General features: G+C 43.2%; 1 protein-coding gene across 3 annotated transcripts in view; it reads left to right on the top strand.

The window, feature by feature from the left end:
- GDA (guanine deaminase) overlaps positions 1-24408 on the top strand; it is a 59942-nt gene that overhangs the window by 19497 nt on the left and 16037 nt on the right. For all 3 annotated transcript variants that reach the window (XM_053407783.1, XM_053407786.1, XM_053407785.1), the window contains exons 3-9: positions 3930-4101; positions 5543-5630; positions 5947-6052; positions 8341-8368; positions 9625-9732; positions 11326-11433; positions 13264-13361. In XM_053407783.1, the coding sequence (XP_053263758.1) occupies positions 3930-4101; positions 5543-5630; positions 5947-6052; positions 8341-8368; positions 9625-9732; positions 11326-11433; positions 13264-13361 (708 nt within the window). The remainder of the gene's footprint in view (positions 1-3929; positions 4102-5542; positions 5631-5946; positions 6053-8340; positions 8369-9624; positions 9733-11325; positions 11434-13263; positions 13362-24408) is intronic.

Raw genomic sequence — 24408 nt, 5'->3', positions numbered from 1 at the left:
ATGAGAAAAAGGATAAAATTCTGGAGAAAATAAAAGAAGGAGAGAAGAAACTGAGAGCAAAGCCAAAGTCACAGGAGATGTTGAAAGAAATAAAGTTACTTCAAGTACAATATATGGAATTGATGAACCAGGAAATAGAATGGAAAATTAAACAAATGAGACAGAAGACATTTGAATCAGCAAACAAATGTGGGAAATTACTGGCATGGCAACTGAAAAAAAGACAAAAACTAAATACAATTACAAATCTGGAAGTGGAAGGGAAAGACATACATAATCCAAATGAGATCAGAAATTGCTTCCAGAGATATTTTAAACAACTTTATGCACAAGGGCCACAGAACGAAATGGATATAGACCGATTTTTGAAGACGAATGGATTACAAGAAATTTCACAAGAAAGTAAACTCATGCTGAACTGTGAGATAACCGACCAGGAGATAGAAGGTGCCATTCTAAATATGCAAGTGGGCAAGTCTCCAGGACCGGACGGGTTGTCTTCCTGCTACTACAGATTGTTGAAAGAGTGGCTATTGCAACCATTGAAGGAAGTTTGTAATGAAATTTTGGAGGGGAAAAGGGCACCAGAATCGTGGAAAGAGGCCTACATTACACTAATACCAAAAACAGAGACTGAAAAGACTCAACTTAGGAACTACCGTCCCATATCCCTATTAAATGTGGATTACAAAATCTTTGCTGACATTTTAGCTAAGAGATTGAAAAAAGTACTGATTGAGGAGATTCATAAGGACCAGGCGGGCTTTCTTCCGGGGAGACATCTTTCGGATAATCTAAGGAATATAATTGACATTTTGGAGAAGTTAGAAGTGAATATAAACACTAAGGCTGTTTTGATATTTGTGGACGCGGAGAAAGCCTTTGACAACATTTCTTGGAGCTTTATGAAAAAGAACCTACAGGGTATGGGGGTAGGCCATGGTTTTGAGAATGGTATTGGTGCAATATATTCAGAACAAATGGCTAAACTAATTGTAAATAATGTGGTTACAGAACAGTTTAAGATAGAAAAAGGGACACGACAGGGATGCCCAATCTCCCCTCTGCTTTTTATCTCGGTCCTGGAGGTTTTGCTGAACATGATTAGAAGGGACCGGATGGTTAAAGGTATACAGGTCGGAGCCAAACAGTTTAAATTAAGAGCGTTTGCAGATGATCTAGTTTTGACATTACAGGAGCCAGAATCTAGTACTAAAAGAGTTTTAGAACTAATTCAAGAATTTGGTCAGGTGGCAGGATTTAAATTGAATAAGTTAAAAACCAAAGTTCTTGAGAAAAATTTAACACCGATAGAGAGAGAAAAGTTCCAAAATGAAACAGGCCTGACTGTGGTTAAGAAAGTGAAATATTTGGGGATTAATATGACAGCTAAAAATGGGAATTTGTTCAAAGACAATTATGAAAAATGTTGTGCTGAAGTGAAAAAAGATTTAGAAATTTGGTCAAATTTGAAGCTTTCCTTGTTGGGACGAATAGCAGTTATAAAGATGAATGTATTGCCTAAAATGTTGTTTTTGTTTCAAACTTTGCAAATTTTGGACAAAATGGATTGTTTCAAGAAGTGGCAGAAAGACATTTCTAAATTTGTCTGGCAGGGCAAGAAGCCTAGAATAAAATTTAAGATATTAACTGATGCAAAGGAAAGAGGTGGATTTGCCCTGCCAGACCTGAAACTTTACTATGAATCAGCAGCATTCTGCTGGTTGAAAGACTGGCTGCTTCTTGAAAACACAGACATTTTGGATCTTGAAGGTTTTAACAATGTTTTTGGGTGGCATGCATATTTGTGGTACGACAAGGTGAAAGCACACAAAGCTTTTAAAAATCATATTGTCAGGAGAGCACTGTTTAATGTTTGGACTAGATATAAAGATCTATTGGAAAATAAAACTCCAAGGTGGTTGTCACCAATGGAGGCTAAGGCTCAGAGAAAACTTAACATGGAGGCTAAATGGCCAAAATATTGGGAAATTTTGGAACTAGAAGGGGACAGATGGAAACTGCAGAGTTTTGAGAAATTGAAAGATAAAGTGCGAGATTGGCTTCATTATTACCAAATAAGGGAGGTTTATAATTTGGACAAGAAAGTTGGTTTCCAGGTGGAAAAATCTAAATTGGAAACAGAATTGCTAGAATCCAAAACTAAGACCTTGTCAAAAATGTATAACTTGCTGCTGAAATGGAATACTCAGGATGAGACGGTTAAATCTGTAATGATTAAATGGGCACAAGACGTTGGACATAATATTATGTTTGCTGACTGGGAACAGTTGTGGACCACCGGGATTAAATTTACGGCATGCAATGCCTTAAGAGAGAATATTATGAAAATGATATACAGGTGGTACATGACCCCAGTCAAGCTTGCAAAAATCTATCATTTGCCCGACAATAAATGTTGGAAATGTAAAGAGACTGAAGGTACATTCTCTCACCTTTGGTGGACATGTCCCAGGATTAAGGCGTTCTGGGAAATGATATATAATGAATTGAAAAAGGTATTTAAATATACCTTCTTGAAGAAACCAGAGGCCTTTCTCTTGGGCATGGTCGGCCAAGTGGTGCTAAAGAAGGACAGAACTTTTTTTATGTATGCTACAACAGCAGCAAGGATACTCATCGCAAAGTATTGGAAGACGCAAGATCTACCCACTCTGGAAGAATGGCAGATGAAATTGATCGACTGTATGGGACTGGCAGAATTGACGAGCAGAATCCGTGACCAGGGAGAAGAGTCGGCTGAAGAAGATTGGAAAAAATTCAAGGACTATTTACAGAAATATTGTAAAATTTAAGAAAGTTAGATGGTGTTGGATTGAAATTGAGAGGTTTCTAGCTGCAATGATATATAAGAACATAGATGGGGGGGGGAAAGGGTTTGAAAAATAAGGTAATGTTACAAGCTGTAATGCTTTAAATGAAGGATTTGCTGAACAAATAATCTTAATTGGGATACAAGAAGGAGAAGTATGAGGAGGTCTGAGAAATTTGTTATTTAAAAGGATGGTTTATGAATTTTATGCTTTTGTTTAATGTTTCTGTTTGTTTTGTTTGTTTGTTTTGTTTAAAAAATTGGAAACTTAATAAATATTCTTTAAAAAAAAAAAAGAACCGACCTCCGGAACGAATTAAGTACTTAACCCGAGGTACCACTGTATTTGCCAGGATGTTCATAAATTACATGTAATGATTGACTGAAATGCTGAGAATAATACAGGAAGTGTGTAATATAGCAGGAGTAGACATGAGAGAGGCAAATCAGTATTATATAACTCATAGGAGCAATAAGCATAAAGCAAATATTGTATAACACTTGCAATGTTCAGATCATGGACACAATCCACACAAGGCTTATGTGATTCTTTCACTAGGTCAAAGGCCTTATATTTTTCTGTGCCTTTTAACTGTCGACAGCATCTAGTCCTTAGTGTTAACAGCTGCCATCTTCCCCTAATGGAACTGAAGGGTTATAACTGAAATGAAATTCTAATGTAACTGAAGAATGAGCTATCAAATGTGACAAACAAACAAATATTAGCCCTCTTCGAATGGCATTTGTGGGGTTATCAGTGTGTTGATGAAGAGAGAAGGGAGAAATGCAGGGTCCCCAATTGCCTGTGCTTTTAGGCTCTGCTTGAGGTGAATAAAGGGTAGGGCAAGCAGTGGGTGCTCCCTCCATGTCTTGAGAGCCCCACACTTGTCTGTATTGTTCCTTGTGAAATGGAGATTACTCTTTTGTTCAAAAGTGACATATGATATTTATGTGCTGTGTTGTTGTTTTTTACTATGTGCTTAAGCTGAGGATTGTTCCACAGGCATATTATTAAGACCCAGGGCTTAAGATACTTATGGGAATAATATTTTAAAACCTGTTTTTCTTCTTATTTTTTCATGCATTTTCTCCTCAGTGAATTCTTCATGCCAGGTTTGGTTGATGCACACATCCATGCTCCACAGTATTCTTTTGCAGGAACACGAATCGATCTGCCTCTTTTGCAGTGGTTGAAGGAATATACCTACCCAACAGAAGCCAAATTCAAAGACAATGATTTTGTGGAAGAGGTGTACACTAGAGTGGTGGTAAGTATATTCTGTCTTGAGGGTTGGGATAGCTTATGCCTTTGTAAGCAAGAGCATTTCAAGTGGATATGCTGAAATAAAGGCAGCCCGTTAGATTCTCTAATCTTCTTGTGAGTTCCACATGTACACTCCAATAAGAAGTACAGTAGGTGACAAACATTTGCTTGTAAACAATTTATAAACAAAACATTAGCAACTTGAATAACTAGTAAGCCAGCAGCTTTCCAGGGTTTTAGATGCAACTCTTTCCTAGTCTTACCTGGAGATTGAGCCTGGGAATATTTGCACACGAAGCATGAGCTCTGTCTGTGAGCTGTGACCCTTTCCCAGATGGATGACTGGCTCCCAAGGTGCAGTTGTGTGTGTGTGTGCATGGGCAGACACACATGTACACTTTCTCTGGTAGAATTTGGCTTAGTTAAGTTGCTTGAATATTACCATCTTCAGTGGAACATGTTATCAGAAATAAGCATGCTTATTCAGGCAGTACCTAAGCTCAATTAAGGGACGTGGGTGGCGCTGTGGGTAAAACCTCAGCGCCTAGGACTTGCCGATCGCATGGTCGGCGGTTCGAATCCCCGCGGCGGGGTGCGCTCCCGTCGTTCGGTCCCAGCGCCTGCCAACCTAGCAGTTCGAAAGCATCCCCGGGTGCAAGTAGATAAATAGGGACCGCTTACTGGCGGGAAGGTAAACGGCGTTCCGTGTGCTGCACTGGCTCGCCAGATGCATCTTGTCATGCTGGCCACGTGACCTGGAAGTGTCTCCGGACAGCGCTGGCTCCCGGCCTATAGAGTGAGATGAGCGCACAACCCTAGAGTCTGTCAAGACTGGCCCGTACGGGCAGGGGTACCTTTACCTTTACCTTAAGGCTCAATTGTTGGAACCGTTTGTGGTGGTCAGTATGAAGCCTAAATGAAATTCAGTGATATATGTGGCAACATGATGTTGTATGTTATGATACACTGTTTTAAATCCAGTAAAAAAGGAGTGGGGAGACAGAATGGAATAGCAGACTGATAAAAAAGAAGCTAAGATAGAGAAATGATAGAAGAAATGGAATTTGCACATTACCTTGCACTTTTTTATACTAAATAAATATTTAAAAGAATTAGAATACTAGGGAGGAGAAAGGCAAGGGGAGGAAAACAAGCACAAAGTAGAAATTTAGAAACATGGGTGACATGTTATAAATGTACCATGCAAGTTAGAAACAGGGAATCTTTTTAAAATGAGTTGAAGATGCTATAACGGAAACATTTTTTCCATTATATATAAACTCATTTCTTTTCTTTTTTTCTGTTGCCTCTGGCCACTTTTTTGCACATTACAAAAATCTGTGTCGTCTATGGTGACTCCTGAAATTTGCACCTGAAACAAATTTGTCTAGCATTCATTGCAGGACTGTTTCTGCAAATAACTGAAACAGAGTTCTTTTTTACAGAGGCGAACGCTTAAGAATGGCACAACTACAGCCTGCTACTTTGGAACAATTCACACAGATGCTTCTTTGCTTCTCGCTGATATTATAGGTAAAATGATAATGGCTCTCCACAACTTAAATAACATAAGAATTAGGTTGCTGGTTCTGATGAAGTGTCACTCTGATTGTATATGGCGTCTCTCACAATGGGTGGTCTGATTTCTCTAGAAAAGCTCACAGACAGCATGATGGAGACTAAACACCACGTCTTATTTTTCTTCAGCAAAATGAAGGTTGCAGGTTAGCTGTGGAGATCAGGGCTAACAGGCTGGGTTTACAAGGAGAGTTTTCTTAGTAGGTTTTAAAAAGAAAGGCTTGCCAGAACTGTGAATTGAAAGCATTGTTTTGAGTTTTGTTCTTTACAGATAAATTTGGCCAGAGGGCATTTGTGGGTAAAGTTTGCATGGACATCAATGAGAGTTTTGAAGAGTACAAGGAGACCACCACTGAATCAATCAAGGAGACGGAAAGGTAAAATGCTTTCTTCATGTACAAATTAGGTAGCATATTTTTCTAAAAGTAATGAAATAGGTAAAACATAGAATCTAAAAGTTAAATAGAAGACTTGATTAAAACATAAATATTGAGCTGTAACATGACGACAGAATCTAAGTGTCCTGCTACAGCTATTTTTATAACCATGTTACATTCTTAACAATACTTACCCTTGAAGTAAACCGACAGAGACACATTTCTTCTTGAATAAATTTTTAAATGCACTTCTAATTTTTTTAAGCATAAGGTGTCTATTTCTGTCTTCCATGTTTTTAACAGCTTACTATATATCAGAAGAGAAGGGATTTAGCTTGCATCCGGTTTACAAAGAGAGTTATCAAAATAAGCCTGTTGAAAACAAAGGGGGGATAGTATTAAATATCTAAGTATTGTGCATATAACGTTGTTAGCAAATCTTGGGTCACTGAAGTCATGTTTTTTGGAACATAAAATGGTAAATATATAAAAAAATACATAACAATATATTTTGGATAGTTTAAAAGATTTTGAGGATTATTTATACTTCTGTCTTTACAGATTTTTAAGCTAAAAAAAATAATGTTCCTCTTATATTGCTTTTGGAGTTTCTTCATCACATCCTCGTCCTCCTCCTTTTTCCTCCACCCTCTCAGATACTTTCCCTTTTGTGTTGTGTCCTCAAATTGGAATCCTGATGGCAGTACCTGTCTTATTGTTCATACTTTTGTTTGATTGTTGCTGAAATCTAAGGTGCAAGTGGATTCCTCCTTGCCCCTATCGCAGCCCCTTGTGCCCAAAAGGAAAAAGGCAGACTATTATGCTAACTGATAAAAAGAATCATAGGATTGTAGAGTTGGAAGGTACCCTCGAGGGCAATCTGGTCCAACCCTCTGCCATGCAGGAATCACAGACACATAGGGGTCACAGGCAGAACTTCTCTATCATGTTTAGCTTCATTCTAAAAGTGTTGAATAACCAAATTTTAAAGGCATATTGTTAAACATCGTAACTGAACCTAGCAATAAAGTGCCAACGTGTTTTATGTGTGCATCTGAGAGACTCAATACCAGTGTACACCCCATTGGGACGTGTCTCTAATGGCTCCTTGGAATTTCTTCATGTCCGTGCAGGCGCTGCCATGGGCAGGAGCATGTTTCTAGTGCCCACAATTAGGATGACTTTTAGTGGCATCCAATATACATGTGGTGGATAAGGAACCTGCTTTCTTACAGCTGCTACAACATGTGCTGTACTTGTGTGTGACTCACCCACAGTATCAAAGAAAAACTGCTGCTAATGTTGCTTATTTAGTTAATTAACCTGTCTTCATAAACCTTCAAGGAAATCTTTTCTACATACTTTAAAAGAAAACAAATGTTATTTAAAGGAGATGCAGGGGAGGGTAGATATCAAAGAAATGAATGAAAAACAGATCTTAAATTAGAGCTTAATTTTTTTGTGGACATAACTATTGTAAATGAAACATCGATTTTGCCATCTAAAAATAAGGCAATAAAAATAGAATTCATTTAGGTTTGTGATACACAGCCAAAATTAAGTTTTTACTTTTTAAAAGAAAAATACTGCCATTGTATATAATTACGTTTTCACTTCATTTCACATGTTATCTATTTAGTTGTCACAGGAAGCATAGTAATGACCACTTGTCTGCTGTTAATTACCAACAGCTTGTGTAGATTTGAGATAAAGATCCTTAGCTGCTGTACATTTGTACAGTCCTATTAACCTCACTGAAAAAGTGATGATTTACTGTGTGATCACATTGTCAAATGATCCATACGAAAATATCTTTCTGTTTGTACACATAATGGGGGGGTGTAGCCTGCATGTGGGGGCTGAATAATGAGGCAAATTGAGTTGATGTGTAATCCACTCTGGAGGGACTCAGTGTTTCTGTAAAATTCATCCACTTTGGCCAAAAGGGAAGGGAGTTGTAACCATTTTTAAATTCACGATTATAGTGATTATAGTGATTGGGGACCACTTTGTTTTATATAGAGATGCTCAGAACCCAGAATACAAATCAAAGCAGAGAGGACACACAACAATTCAGAAACAGATAAGAATTTTGTTAAAATGCACAGGTACAAGGTACACCCCTGATACAGAAACACAGAGGGACTAATATCTACAAATATAATGCTAATTTTAAGAATGGTTGTAACTTACCCTGGGACCTCATATTAAAGGACAGAGAAATCTAGATGATTATGGTGATGAATATATTTTTTATATATTTTAACTTCCTACCCCAATCCTTTCAGGTTTGTTAGAGGAGTACTGGACAAGAAAGTAAGTAGAATTTCCTTTCCTTTCCCAGAACAGTAACTGGTCATGTTGTACTCCCAGGGCATGCATATTTCTATGTAAAAGGTTAGGCTGTATGGTAGGGGTCATTAACATTTTTAATTTGACAGCGTTTGGGGGATTCTGGTCACAAAATAGCCGCTATGGGGCAGGGCATAACACAAAATGGGTGCCATGGGGAGCATGGCAAAACACAAAAATTGAGAGACAGCCCACCCCGACATCTTTAGGCTTACCTGATCCTGACTGGGTAGATCACACAACATTGATTTTTACTGATTTCACACCCACACACACACTGATGCTGTTACTTTCCTCAGTACCAGGAAAAATACACAAGGTTACAACACTACTCTCCTCATTTCACAGAAATCATTTGGAAGGCACCTGCACATTTTGCCCTATTACTTTCTTTCTAAGAGGGATAGGAACTAGAAAGAAAGAAAGAAAGAAAGAAAGAAAGAAAGAAAGAGAGAGAGAGAGAGAGAGAGAGAGAGCGCCAGGGGAACCCCACAGACACTGGGCTGGTGATCCTGTCAGAATTCACGTCTCACCCTTGAGCTGAACTAGACATGATGGAGACAGACCCATCTATCTGATCTGTCCCAATCATTTGAAACGGAGAGGGATACAGTGGTACCTCAGTTTTTGATCGTCTTCGTTGATTAACGTTTTGGAACTTGAATGCCGAAAACCCAGAAGTAAATGCTTCTGTTTTCAAACACGCCTCAGAAGTCGAACGGCTTCCACTGTATTTTTCTCAGTTTTCTCTGTAAATTTGCAGACCACCCTTTGCGCCTCGGTTTTCAAACGTTTCAGAAGTCAAACAGTTTTCTGGAACGGATTACGTTCGAAAACTGAGGTTCCACTGTAGTTCTGTTTAACCCCACTCCAGACTCATTGCCATTCCTGGAGCCAGGCTGAGGGGAATGTGAAGTCAGAGAGACTGCAAGGAACTAAGCCATATGTGGATCACGCTCCTTGTAAAGAATGATGGGTTATAGCCTGAATTTGCACATGCTGAGCACTTTGTGCCTGCTAACTGATGTCACTGTTTAGCTATCTGAAATTGTGGTTTAGCCATAACAGAACAGAAACTGTGTGCCTTGGAAAAAGTAATCTGTACAGGCTTAATTTGTTCCCATTTTTAATAATTTGCCTAAGAAATAAGCTAAGAATAGGTATATTTAACATGCTGTTATACACAAATGTCTATTGTCTATCTTTGACATTTTCCCCAGTATCCAAGGGTTCACCCCATAGTAACGCCCCGCTTTGGACCATCCTGTACAGAGGAACTACTTAATAGCCTTGGTAAGCTGGCAAAGATTCATGACCTTCATGTGCAGGTAAGTTTTTTGATATCATATTTAGTGAAAACTCATCTATGCAGCAATTTCAAATGACAACTTTTTGGGCTATCCCCCCCCCAAAGAAAAAGCTTAACAACTTTTGTGTTCAGATTTTTACTTCTTGAAATATGGCAACCCCACTGTAGCTTAGGAAACACCAACTCTGTTTAGGCCACCAGCCCTGATGTCAGGCCCTGCAGTCATGATATATGCATGGGAAATGGAAAACCCAGTGCAATTTTTTTCATGCCCATAAGGATCAGCTTAACGCTGAGTAATCCTTCTTATGGCAAGAAGTCTGCCCAGGGGAGTTGAAGAGTTAGCTGTCTAAGAGGGCTTAGTTTTTGCTCTGCAATGCGCACAAACTTTAGATCAGGAAACAGCAAGAAGCTTTGTATTTAGAATATTTTTAATGTAATTTCCATGCGACTGTCCCTTACAATGTCCTTCATTTGTCTGACTGTAGAATCAAATGTACTTAAATAGGAATGGGAGCCATTCTTTATAACTATTTCATTATATAATAAAAGTGCAGTGTGGTTAATTATTGCTGGGGGCTCAGTCTGGCTTTTTGTGGGGAACCTTTGCCAGCACTCTGAACAGTAATACATTGTGCCAGGAAAATAGGTTCCGTTTGCACACCTATTGCAATTTGTAATGCTGTGTGAAATGTGGTTTTTCAGGTGTCACAGACCTAATGATTAGTGCCCATGACATCATTTGTAATGATCAACACACACTTCCTATCCAATCCCATTTTATGAATATTTAAACCATTTTGGGTGCTATGCAGACTCCACAGAGTCCTTCAAAATGGAACAAAAGCTGCAGTTCTTCATGCTGTATTTGTGAGCAAGAGTGGCTTGTCTGGTGGGATGGAGCCACAGTTGCTGCTGCTTAACAAGTCAGGGAGAGGTGAGGCAGTAGCAAGTTAAGGGTTGCACAGATGCACTGACAGGAGTGCCAGATGGGCTCCCTGCAGATGCCATCCACGCAGACCTCATCTCTGTTGTGGTCAGTAAGCAGCAGCCATTCCACTCCCAGGAGAAAGTTGCCACACCTCTGCCACTCCTGTCTGTGAGCAAGGCCTATTGAACACAGTGGAACTTACTTCTGAGTAAGCATGCACAAAATAGCACTGGAAACAAATCAAGAAGTGCTGAAAGCCAGCAGTGCTAGTTCCTTCTTCCCTCTTTCCCGCTTTCCCAAAGAACGTATCACTATTTTGTGAGCCTTTGACCTCTTCCCCCCTCCTTGATATTTTTTCCAAGGCTATGTGCTCCTGCCACCACACAAATCTCTCTCTAATGAGCCTCTATCTATATAGAGACACCGATACTTATATAGATCTATAATATATGCAGTGTGTCATTTCCTTGCAAACTGGCTACTCCCTTGACTAGAATATCTTTATGTTGTCACCTGGGAAGATAATATGGAAGATGGTCTTCATAATTAACAGTGATGTGCTCTGTAGAATCAAAGCCATTACACACTTGTTTGGAGTGGGGAGTTATGGTGTCTTTTTGTTCAAGCTAACCATATATTGAAATGCTGACCATTGTAATTGAACCCCATTTCTCCTTACAGAGTCACATAAGTGAGAGTGAAGGAGAAATGAAACTCGTAGAAAAATTATTCCCTACTTATCAAAACTATACAGAGTTATATGATAAAAACAATCTTCTTACAAACAAGGTAGAGTGTTTTTACAGAATACTTAGATATGTTATTGGGGAGGATGCATTTGGTGGGGTTTCTAGCAGACAGAGTCCTGGCTCTCTTATGGCTGCTGCTGCTGCTGCTGCCACCCTCCATTGCGGTGACTGAGTGCTTGCTGCTGCCGCCATGCCCAAGTGCCAGAAGGAGATCTACTTCGGGAAGGGAAGCCCGCCGTCGGGGCGCTTGGCTCCTGTTCCGGAGTGGTGGGCACCAAGAAAAACGAGCATGGGTCCACCCGCTCCAGCACCAGGAGGCTCTCTTCCCTGGGATCAGGGCCACAGGCAGCCCTTCTCCCTCTCACTCCCCCCCAATTGGTGGGCAGCGTTGAGGCGGAACCAGGTTTGTGAGGAGAGAGAGGAGGAGAGAGGGAAGCAGCAATGAAGGGGGGCACAAGGCCTCTCAGAGGTGAGAGGCAGAGAAAGGCGTGTGTGCGCCCTTGCTCATGGTTGGGCAGTGTGAGGAGGTGTTCAATGTGTCTCCTCAGCACGGCTGGCCAGACTCACCGTGCGCCTCCGCTGCCCAGCCTCCATCTCTCCCTGCCGGCTCTCCTCCACCAGCTGCCTGGGCAAGACCTGGGAGGAGGGTGGCTGCGGCAAGGTATCGGGTGTGTGGGTTAAGGAGAAGAGTTTGAGGCACCTCTGTCCACTTTGCTTTGGTCACAATGCACAATAACATAGTCTGAGGCCCCTTATGGGGTGGTGGGGTGTGTGTTGGGGAGTCGCAAAACATCCTGGCCACTGGCTGCTTGGAGGGGTGCTTACATGTGTGCGTCTCCTCTTTTTTGCTCTTTAAAATAAGGCAACCCTAGCAAATTCCCACAGATTAAAAAGTGGAGGAACGTGTGCAGACACACACACACACACACACACACACAAACACACTTGTCTGCATTTGAATTAAAGCAGTGTGAATCCCCAGGTTTTTCAGACAGTTTTCTTTGTGATTGTTTCCCCACAGAAGCACTCTGAAATTAATAAACTTGACTTTGAGGCAAACTTAGGTTTTTCAATTACACTTGTGAGGGAGATTTTTCAAAGACATGCAAGGCATTTTCAGCTGCCTCTGAAAATCTTCAGGGAATATGTCTCATTTGTCTTTGAAATTCTCCCTTTGGATTTTAAGATTTGCATAGCATTTTATTAGCTGACTTAGTGTCAATTAGCAGATTGTATACACAGCATTAATCACATAAATGAGATTCAAATTTAAGCACAATGCTTCTAAATAGAGGCATTAATGATGAGGGTTTACTACCAAGAGTTTAAAAGTTTGCGTATGGCAGGGCTCTGATGTGCTTCCTTTGATTATCTGAGAAACAAACATTACCGTACTTTCTATTATAAAGAATAACCTTCATTCAAGGTAGCATTAAACAACCACAACAAAAGCCCAATAGACTCAATTTCACTACTTTTCGTTCGTATTTTAGTTGTTTGGATAAAATTTACTGGGATATATGGGCAGTTCACCTTGGTCATTTAAGAGGTCAGGAAAAGAAATATGAACGGTATGAACGACACATAACAGCCCATTGAAGTAGCCGTTCTAGCACGTGATAACCTTTGTAAACACAGGATTACACCATTCCTAATTGTGTGAATGATAATACATCTTATTTGGCTCTCTTGAAGAGAGCAAATGAGCTCACAGCAGAGTTATGAGGAATGAACAGAGGCAATAATTCTTCATAGCACCAGGGCCCTGTCTAGGTATTGTCCTCTCTAGGTATAAGTAGAAGCAAAATGATAGTTAAAGTTAAGAATAAAATAAAAATACAAATTACACTGTTTTTGTTTTACTCTTTAGACAATAATGGCTCATGGCTGCCATCTTTCTGATGAAGAACTGCAAGTTTTTAATCTTAAAGGAGCTGCCATTGTACATTGCCCTAATTCAAACATATCGTAAGTAAAATAAGTTAATTCATTTACAGTAGGTAATACCTCATAGAGGTGTGTTTCAGATAATGCTGTGTTTCATATTTGTGTTTTAAAGTTCACCACATTTCAGTGCGGATAGCTTGAAGGTTTAGATAATTTTAACATGGGATGATGGAATCGGCACAGTACCAGCTTCTTCACAGAGAAAATAGATGTTTGCACGTACCCCTTTGAAGGGTCAAAGCAGCCTGTTTCCAGATGTCCCCAAGACAGATATAAATCTGGGTGCTCTGAAGTGGCCATCTGTTTTACCAGCCCTGTGCCTGTGCCCCTGGCAGTAGAGGCAAAGCACAGGGAGGGCAGGGGGGGCGCACATTTGTGGGGGGCGTAACAGGGTCCAGCAGGTGGACGGAGGCAGCGGGCGAGGAGCTCCATGTATGCACCCCCATCATGTGCCTCTACCCCAGCTGCCCAGCCCACCAGGGGGTGCAACACTTGCCCTGCCCCAGGCACCAACAACCCACGCTATGCCACTGCCCAAAAGTCAACCTGAGGCATGAAAATGAACTGGCATTGGGATGCAGTGAAGGGAAGAGCTGTGAGAAGTTATGGGATTTTCTTATTGATATAGTGAGTGCTGTTTTGAAAGCTACAAGTAGAGCAGTAATCTATGAAGCCGCCTGTTTGTTTGCAGCATTAAATTGGGATGGCAGGACTTTCTCTTTGAGACAAGAAGTGAAAAGTTTCAAAAACAGATAGTTTCTCTGAAATGGAGTAGCTGGGAGGCATGCTTGTTGTTGCTGCTGCTGCTGCTGCTGCTGCATTCCTCACTACTGGCAAGAAACTGTTAGGATATATCCGTTCCACCTTAAAAGGGAGCAGGCTGTGAGTCACAGAGTCTGCGTATTTCCTGTTGCACAGGATGTTTATGTTTTCAGTTGCTTTCGTTTCCTTCTTCGTGCCTGAACGCTGAAGCAGGCGGTCATGTCTTTTCTTTGTTCTGACCAACGTTGAATAAACTTGTAAATATGCTCTCCTGCTGTGCATCTTTTGCTGTGTGAAGTCTGCTGACAGAGTGTGCACCAGCCTAAGAATGTGGAATACTATTTGTCAAGGATGTATGATATTTTGCTGGAGTGGTATACAAAAGATGAGGAGGTGAAGGAGGCTATGACTAAGTGGGCAATAGATATTGGATATAACATCGACTTTGAGAGGTGGTTGGAACTATGGAACAAGAATATGAGATTTACGGCATGCACGGCACTAAAGGAAAACCTGTGGAAAATGATCTACAGGTGGTATCACACACCAGTGAAATTAGCGAAGATTTATAAGTTGAAGGATAAAAGATGCTGGAAATGTAGAGAGGTAGAAGGTGACCTCTACCATATGTGGTGGTCGTGTTGCAAAGTGAGAGGCTTTTGGGAATTGGTTTATAATGAACTTAAAAAAATCTTGAAATATACATTTCCCGAAAAGCCAGAAGCTTTTTTGTTAGGAATGGTCGGTAAAGAAATTAAAAAAGAAGACAAGATCTTGTTTCTATATGCTACGACAGCTGCAAGAATTATGTTAGCACAAAATTGGAAATTAGAATACCCAACATAGGTGATTGGCAGGTTAAAATGATAAATTATGCTGAGCTTGATAGAATATCAGGAAGATTAAGGGACCAAGACGAACAGAAATTTCATGATAATTGGAAGAAATATTTAATGTATATGGAATCTAAATCTCAAGTGACACTGGCGGGGTTGAAATAACTCTAACAGTGGGAAAGGCCTATGTAAAAGAGTTAAAAAGTACGCAACTATATAATTTATTCAATACTTACCAAAGGAGTGGAGGGAAGTCCAAGGCTCAGTTGAGACTAACTCAGTTATGTATTTTATTTATGATTTGTGAAGTGGATATAATTTGTATAAGGTATGTGGTGGATTTTTTGTTTATGTTTTTCCTGGATATATGTGCAAATATGAATAAAAATTTATAAAAAAAGAAAAAGAAAAAAGAATGTGGAATACTATTTCTGAGGCTTCGTGTCGCTAATTGCTGATACTGCGTGTCTATGGGAGATCGATGGATCGTCCGGCAGCCGGCTTGGGGGCTATGATGGACTGTGTCTCCCTGGCAGCATCCCAACAGAAACATGGTGCCTTAGACCACAACAAGACATATAATGTACTAGGGAGATACCTCTGAAAATGACACCCCAATAATATGCTCTGTTGTGTCTTTCACATGATGCAAATTCTCCCACTACCAGCAGCCTTTGATTTACAGTAGATAGATAGAGAATTTATTACGGTCAAAGACCAGCTCACATAACATAACACAATAAAAACAGCGTTCATAAAGATAAAATATACAATTGGAGCAGATCGCAGCAATAGCTCATGAGTTAAAATTGAGATATATACATACATCCGTACAACTGAGATTTGGGCTATCATAAAAAATTGACCCTGAGGCACCCCAAAGGACGACTTCAGCATTTCCCTAGTAAGCTATTTTATTCTGTGCCTACAAATCTGGGCGCAGAATCTGGCTACCAGCCGGGTCGTCTTGTAGATTTACAGTACAATAAAGAAAATTCACAATGCGATAATATCACATGGTATGAGTTCCTACTAGGGATGTAAGGAAGAAGGATTTCCACCCTGTTCTCTGTCACCATCAGCACTGTCTCCATTTCCTACAGTTCAGCTTCCAGCCAAAACTTACATTATTCATTTCTTAATTAATTGTTTAATTAATTTCAAAGCCTTTCAGTGGAAGGAAAGGTTAAAAACTATGCAGAAAATAATGTAATTATTTAGATAACATTCATAGATTAAAATAAAGATAGTAAATATTGCTCATATTCACTTGTCTGATTTTTGTTCCTGGCTTGGGATGAGCATGCAAAGTGAGGCATTTTTTGCTCCCATTTCTGACAGAATTCTCTGACATCCTAGTTCCTGCACAAGTATGAATACTGCTCCTTTCTCCACCATAACCTATTGTGATGGGATGATGAGCTGCTTGTGCGTGAAGTTCCTAGTCCCTCAGAGTTTGGCTAAGTCCACAAACCTCTGTCTGTGACGGAGCTCCTTAAGCATGGCTCCGTCAGTCGCTGGTAGAATCAGACAGTGGGCGTTTACGGAACTTCTTCCAGCATAAAAGTTCCTTAACGGAAACGCGTCTTCTGGACTCTCGGCGTGACAGTTTCCGGCGAGGAGTGGGTGTCCCTATGGGAGGTCCTGAAACCTCCCCACTGTTTTCGCTGGACGTGTCTCTGAGCCCTCCCTCCGACTCACTTTCCCTTGGAGCTCCTCCTCTCCCCCTGCTGGTTCCCTCCTCAGCTGATAAGTCTCTCTCAGCCTCTGTGAGCCCTTTCACCTCCTGTTTCTCCGATGGCAGTTCCCTGACATCCACCTCCCCTCCAGGGCCCCCTTCACCACCTCCCCTCCCCTCCTCTGCGGGAGGCGAGGGAGCAAAACCCCTGAAAGAACCTCCCTCATCTTCCGAAGTCTCGAACACTTCCCTCCACCGGTTGCTGTTTCTGGTTTCTAAGTACTCCTCCTCATCGGAGTCTATTCCTTCTTCCAACTCCGATTCCCTGAATCCTTCCAGTTCCTCCTCCTCGTCGGTGGTGCCAAAGTACTCCCTCCGGAACCTCGCTACTGACTGAGGTTTCCTGGGGAACCTTTGGTGGAACGTTTCGATCAAGATCTCGTCATTGACCTCCTCTGCCGTCACCCAGGCGTTTTCCGACTCAGGTTCCCCTTCCCACGCGACCAAATACTCCACCTGATTACCCTCCCACCTGGAGTCGATGATTTCCGCCACATGGTTGCTGCTTTCCCTTTCTTCTAAGACTGGCCCCCGTGTGGAGACCCCTTCACCTTCCCCCCTATACGGTGACAGTAATGACCTGTGGAATACTGGGTGCAGTTTCATGTGGTTCGGTAACCGGAGTCTGAAAGCCACTGGGTTGACCTGTTGAATGACCTCAAATGGTCCCAATCTTTTGGGTCTCAATTTCTTGCAACCCCCCTTGAACGGCAACCCTTGGGTTGACAGCCACACCTGACTCCCCACCCTAATGGTTTCACCTTCCCTTCTGTTCTTGTCTGCCTGCCTCTTATATTCTTCTTTGGCCCTTTCTAAGTTGAGTTGGAGTTGACGATGGATCGCTTCCATTTCTTCTACAAAATGTTCGGCGGCCGGGACACTCCATCTCTCCCCTCCTCCCCCTGGAAACGCCCTGGGGTGGCACCCATAATTAGCCAAAAAGGGGCTCATCCCGGTGGACACATTCTCCGCATTATTGTAGGCAAATTCCGCTAGCGCCAACTTTTCGACCCAATCGTTCTCTCTGTCATTGACATAACACCTCAGGTATTGTTGGAGGATACCGTTTGCTCTCTCCGCCTGCCCGTTGGTTTCAGGGTGCCTGGCAGTCGAAAAATTGACCTCTACATGCAGTAAGCTCATGAGCTTCCTCCAGAACCTGGACGTGAACTGTTTCCCTCTGTCTGAGACCACCCTCAAGGGGGCGCCATGCAGCCTAAAAATATGTTCTACAAACAATTTCGCTGTCTCTTCCGCCGTGACTGCATGTGAGCAAGCTACAAAGTGGCCCATCTTAGTTAACAGGTCTACTACGACCAGTATGGCGGTTTTCCCCTTGGATTTCGGCAGATCAGTCATAAAATCTATCGATACCGCCTCCCACGGTCGTTCTGGTGTGGGTAACGGTTCTAATAACCCCGCCGGTGCCCGCCTTTCTCCTTTGGCTCTCTGGCATTGGTCACACCTTCTTACATACTCCCGTACATCCTCCCTTACCTTGGGCCACCAAAATTCCCTGGTAACCAACCACATGGTCTTGTGTTGCCCAAAATGCCCCGCTGTGGGGTTGTCGTGCAGCTGTTTGAGTACTCTCCCTCTCAATTCCCCTTCGGGTATATATAGTGCCCCTTTGTAATACAATGCCCCGTTTCTTTCTTCAAAACCTCCGGGGTCTTCTCCCTCTCTTGTTAAACCTCTGAGCTTATTCTGGGTGTATTCATCATTCACCGTTCCCTCTACCAATTCCCTTTGCCCCACCAAGGCCGCCCCACACACCCAGCGGTCCTCTGGGATGATATGTCTCTCTTCGGGTGCTCCCCCCCTCCAAATATTCAGGTTTGCGTGAGAGAGCGTCCGCTCTGACGTTTTCTGGACCTGGCACATAGCAAATTTCAAAATGGAATTTGGAGAACTCCTGGGCCCACCTCACTTGTCGTTGGTTGAGCACTCGTGCCGTTCTCCAATACTCTAAATTCTTGTGGTCCGTGCACACCTGCACCTTATGTTGTGCACCAATTAGTAAGTGTCTCCATCTCCGGAACGCTTCGTGAATGGCGAGTAGTTCTCGGTCATATACGGTGTAGTTCCTCTCGGATTTGTTTAGCTTACGCGAGAAGAAGGCACACGGTCTCCACTCCGACTTATTCTTCCCCGGCTGAAGAAGCACCGCCCCCACCGCTCGGTCTGATGCATCAGTTTCCACTCTCATTGGTTTTTGTAAATCCACATGCAGGAGCTGTTCTTCCGAAGCGAATGCCCTTTTCAATTCCTCAAATGCTCGCTCCGCCTCCGCCGTCCAAACAAATTTCTTCTTGCTGCTGAGACAGTCCGTGATGGGAGCCGTTAAGTGGGCAAAGTTCTTGATGAACTTACGGTAAAAGTTCCCAAACCCTAAGAATCTTTGCACATCCTTTTTTGTTTTCGGCGTCTTCCATTCCAGCACCGCCTGGACCTTGCCTGGATCCATGGCTAATCCCTTGTCTGACAAGCGGTACCCCAGGAATTCCACCTCCTTGGTGTGAAACTGACACTTCTCCAATTTCACCCACAGCTGGTTTGCTTGCAGTTGGCTCAGCACTTCCCTGACATCCTTTACATGCTGCTCCTCATTCTCTGAATATATTAACACGTCATCTAGGAAGGCCACGCAATTCTTGTAGAGCAGAGGTCCCAGGACGTGGTTCATGAACGATTGAAAACATGCTGAGCCTCCTTGTAATCCGAAGGGCATAACGAGATATTCAAAAGCCCCCAAAGGGGTGAACATGGTGGTTTTCCATTCATCCCCCTTCCTTACCCGTATCAGGTTGTATGCCCCCCTCAGGTCCAGTTTAGTGAATATCTTTCCCTTCCTCACCCTGGTCAAAATGTCATCAATTCTGGGCATGGGGAAAGCCACTGGTTCTGACACTGCATTTAGGGCCCTAAAGTCCACTACAAGTCTCGGTTTATCCGTGTGTTTTTTGTCCACAAAAAACACTGGGCTGCCCCCCACTGCTCTGGACTCTCTGATGAAACCTCTCTTCAGGTTTTTATCAATAAACTCCCTTAACTCCTGCATTTCCCTGTCTGACATGGCGTACAGCTTGCCCACTGGGAGCTGGGCCCCAGGGACTAGATTGATTTGGCAGTCAAAGACTCTATGCGGTGGTAATTTGTCTGCTTCCCTTTCGCTGAAGACCTTGCTCAGGTCAGCGTATTGTTTGGGCACCTTCCCTTTGTCCGTTACTTCCGTCCCTGCTAGAAAGGCTTTTGCCCCTTCTGGCGCCTTCCCCTCTTTGCAGTGTTCCAGGCAATGGGCTGACCCAAAGGAGACCACTCTCTGATGCCAGCCCACTAGCGGATCATGCAACGCTAGCCAGCTCATTCCCAAAATAATGGGAGCCCCTCCCAGGGTGGCCACATTGAACGCTATCCTTTCGGTGTGCCTGGCCACCCTCATAACCATTGGGACGGTCTGTAGGCTAACTTCTCCCAACAGCTCCCTCCCATCGATCATGGTCACCTGCAGGGGGTTACTTAAAGGGAGTGTCTGTATCTGGTGTTCAGCTGCAAACTCCTTACTAATAAAATTACAGGAGCTGCCTGAGTCCAATAGCGCCTTTGTCTTTAGTGGGTGTCCGTTTGCCAGCTCTAGCAACACCTCTATCACTAGGGCTGGTCTTGGAGGTTCCGGCGTGGGCACTTTTACTGCTCCTTGGCCTGGCTGCTGTGCCCTGACGGTGTCAGCCAGGCGTTGGCTTTTACTTGCTCCTGGGCTTCCTCCTCCTTTCCCCCAACAGCTCCCGCCATCCCTTGCCATTCCTTTCTTTGCGGGCAGACACTGGCAAAGTGACCTGGCTGCTGGCAGAGATAACATTTCTTGGCGCTCTTCCCCTCCTTCTTCCACCCTTCACTGGGATTTGAAACTGCGCGCGCGCGCACTGTTCCAATTTCCATCGGCTCTCCCGGCGGGAAAGTTGGCTCCGGAATCTCTGGAATGCAGAAATCCCTCCAACGCTCTCCTTTCCCTTCCCGCTTCTCCAAGGCTCTCGCCTCCTGGCGCGCTCCAATGGTCAGCGCTGATTTGGTCAGCTGGTCCATAGACTCCACCCTGGGCGCCCGGGAAAGTTCGTCTTTCACCGCCGAAGAAAGCCCCTCTTCGAAAAGCATTTGAATGGGTTCCGCCGATAGGTCCCACCCCAATTTATGTATCAGCATGGTAAACTCAGTCCAGTACTCACGAACAGATCGGCTCCCCTGTTTACAAGCCATCAACTGTCTGCGCACCACTCCCTGCTCAATCTCGCTGGAAAACATCAAGTCCATGGCGCGAAAAAACTTCCTCGTGTCCTTCAGGATTTCATTATTCCCTGCCATCAGGGGTCTAACCCAGTCTCTCGCCCCCCCTTCGAGATGGCCCACCACAAACGCCACTCGCGATTCCTCGTCGGGAAAGTCGTCAAACTGCAGATTGAGAGCATACTGCATCTCTGTCCTAAAGGCTTGATAGTTCCTGGGGTCCCCCCCAAACTTCTGCACCAATCCTGGCATCTTTCTTGCTAGTGGGGCGCCTTTTGCCTTTTCTGCATCCTGCGCCCTCCTCTCCTCTAGCCTCGCCGTTTGCAGCGCTAGCTGGACCTCCAACACCCGGTACCTTTCTTCCAGGCTTGGACCCTCTCCAGCTCCTCCTGCTCCTGCGGTTCCGGCTGGGTTGCTCATGATGCCTCTCTGCACAAGCCGCTTTCAGGGACTGTCTGATTGCTGTGATGGGATGATGAGCTGCTTGTGCGTGAAGTTCCTAGTCCCTCAGAGTTTGGCTAAGTCCACAAACCTCTGTCTGTGACGGAGCTCCTTAAGCATGGCTCCATCAGTCGCTGGTAGAATCAGACAGTGGGCGTTTATGGAACTTCTTCCAGCATAAAAGTTCCTTAACGGAAACGCGTCTTCTGGACTCTCGGCATGACAGTTTCCAGCGAGGAGTGGGTGTCCCTATGGGAGGTCCTGAAACCTCCCCACTGTTTTCGCTGGACGTGTCTCTGAGCCCTCCCTCCGACTCACTTTCCCTTGGAGCTCCTCCTCTCCCCCTGCTGGTTCCCTCCTCAGCTGATAAGTCTCTCTCAGCCTCTGTGAGCCCTTTCACCTCCTGTTTCTCCGATGGCAGTTCCCTGACACCTATGTAGGAATGTTCACCATGTGATGTGATGCTATCACATCATGAATTTCCTTGACTCTGCTGTTTTTTGTGGTCAACTCTGTAACCTTCAGGTTTTTGGACTACAACTCCCATCATCCCTCACTATTGCTAAAGCTGGCCAGAGCTGATGGGAGTTGGGGTCCTAAGCATCTGGAAGGCATTGTGTTGATTACACCTGATTCTTGCATATAACATGCAACACTCATTTCTTTAATAATAATAATAATAATAATAATAATAATAATAATATTCTATCTGTACCCCGCCCTCCACAGCCAGAGCCGGGCTCCAGGTAGCTAACATCATAAAACTAACACAGTATACAAAGAACATAAGAACATAATAATAATTGTACAGCTATCACTTTTAATACTAAACTTCCCTTCACCAGCAGGACCTGGGGTTGGTGTTTATGACAATTTAAAATACAGAATGGGCGAAAGATTTATATGATCTGAAGGAAAACAACAGAATGTCTTTTATAGGAAAAAGAGAAAAGAAATATCAAAGCTAATGGATGAACTGAAGAACTATGAGAAGACAGTAATAGATAAGCCCAGAGCCCTAACTACCACACAGAAAATTAAAATCTTACAAACACAACCGGCAATTACAACACAGAATGAAATAGAACAAAAAATAAAAGCCTTAAAACAAAAGCAATTCGAACATGCTAATAAACCTGGTGAACTCCTGGCACGGCAATTATCAAAAGGAAGGAAACCAAATATCATAAACAAAGTCCTAATAGGGGACAGAATAATATCCAACCCTAAAGACATTAGAAGTGAATTTTGGAATTATTACTCCAAGAAAGGTAAAGGAACCCTGGAAGGTTACGGGCGGCGCCTATCTCACTTCAGGCTGAGGGAGCCGGTGTTTGTCCACAGACAGCTTCCTGGGTCACGTGGCCAGCATGATTAAACCGCTTCTGGCACAACGGGACACCGTGATGGAAGCCAGAGCACACGGAAATTAATATTACTTATTCACATTAATCAATATTAATATTTAATATTAATAATTGAATAATTGGAGGTTAATATAGTCATGAAAAAAGCTAAGTTAGGAAAATCGCTTGGAGCTGATGGATTTTTTCCGATGTATTATAAAGTCTTCCAAGAACGTGTAGCTACGCTCCAAAGAATTAGAGAGCTGGAGCTCTTCTTGGAAGCAACAGAGCACACCGTCTCCACCAAGGAGGAGACAGGGGACTCCCCTGAGAAGGAGAGTTCACCAACACAGGAGCCAGATATATGGAGAAACGTGACTCAAAGAAGTAGGGGGCCCAGGATTCGCTCTGATTGTTTAGAAATACGCAATCGCTTTGAGGTCCTTTCCCCTAGCATGGAAGACGAAGAGCAGACTCCATTAGAGCAGACTCATTACAGTCGATCAGGTATATGAAGACGAGCAGCAAAGGCAGTCCTCAGGGAATGTCCAGGCGACCTTGGAACAGACAGCTCACGGAAGAACCCTGACCAGACCTAAGAGGAGGCGTGTAGTGGTGATAGGGGATTCCCTACTGAGGGGAACAGAAGCAGTGATCTGCGGGCCTGACAAGATGTCTCGGGAAGTGTGCTGTCTCCCCGGGGCTAAGATCCAAGATGTAACTGAACGACTTCAAGGAATCATAAAACCCACTGACAAATACCCCTTCCTCTTGGTTCATGTGGGAACCAATGACACTGCAAGCAATAGCCTCCAGAAGTTCAAAAGAGACTACGAGGCTCTGGGCAGGAAAGCAATTAAATGCACAAATTGTCATCTCATTTCTCCTCCCAGTTGAACGACATGGCCCAGGGAGAGAGGGGAAAATAGTGGAAGTGAACAACTGGCTTCGCAAATGGTGTAAACAGGAACAGTTTGGATTCTTAGATCACGGAATGCAGTTTCTTGAAGATGGACTTCTGGCAAGCAATGGGCTGCACCTCACAACGGTTGGGAGGAATGTTTTTGCAAAAAATCTCAGAAACCTCATCAGGAGGGCTTTAAACTGACTAATGTGGGGGAGGGAGACAGTGCTCCTGAAGGTAGGAGTCTATCAATTGATGAAGATGATCATCCAAATGTCATAGACCGAATGGAGCAAACAGCACGCAGACCTAGTGGTGGGAGGAAAAAATCCTTAAATAAGAGACACGGGGGAATGATTAATGGACTTCAATGTCTGTACACTAATGCACAAAGCATGGGAAATAAACAAGATGAGCTTGAGCTCTTGGTACAGCAAACTAAATATGACATAATAGGAATCACTGAAACCTGGTGGGATAAGTCCCACGATTGGAATGTAATAATGGAGGGATACAATCTATTTCAGAGAAACAGACCAGACAAGAAAGGAGGAGGAGTGGCGTTATATGTCAGGGATGTGTATACCTGTGAAGAGATCCAAGATTTAGAACCTCAAAGCCAAAGTGAGAGCATTTGGGTCAAAATTAAGGGAGAGAAGAATAACAGTGACCTCATTGTGGGAGTTTACTATAGATCCCCAAGCCAAACAGAGGACATAGATGATGCCTTCCTGGAACAGATGGCCAAGCATGCAAAAGG

The sequence above is a fragment of the Podarcis raffonei genome, chromosome 11, assembly GCF_027172205.1.
Source record: "Podarcis raffonei isolate rPodRaf1 chromosome 11, rPodRaf1.pri, whole genome shotgun sequence".
Classification (NCBI taxonomy): Eukaryota; Metazoa; Chordata; class Lepidosauria; order Squamata; family Lacertidae; genus Podarcis; species Podarcis raffonei.
Note: the sequence above shows the minus strand (reverse complement) of the source record. Positions and strands in the feature narration are given on the sequence as shown.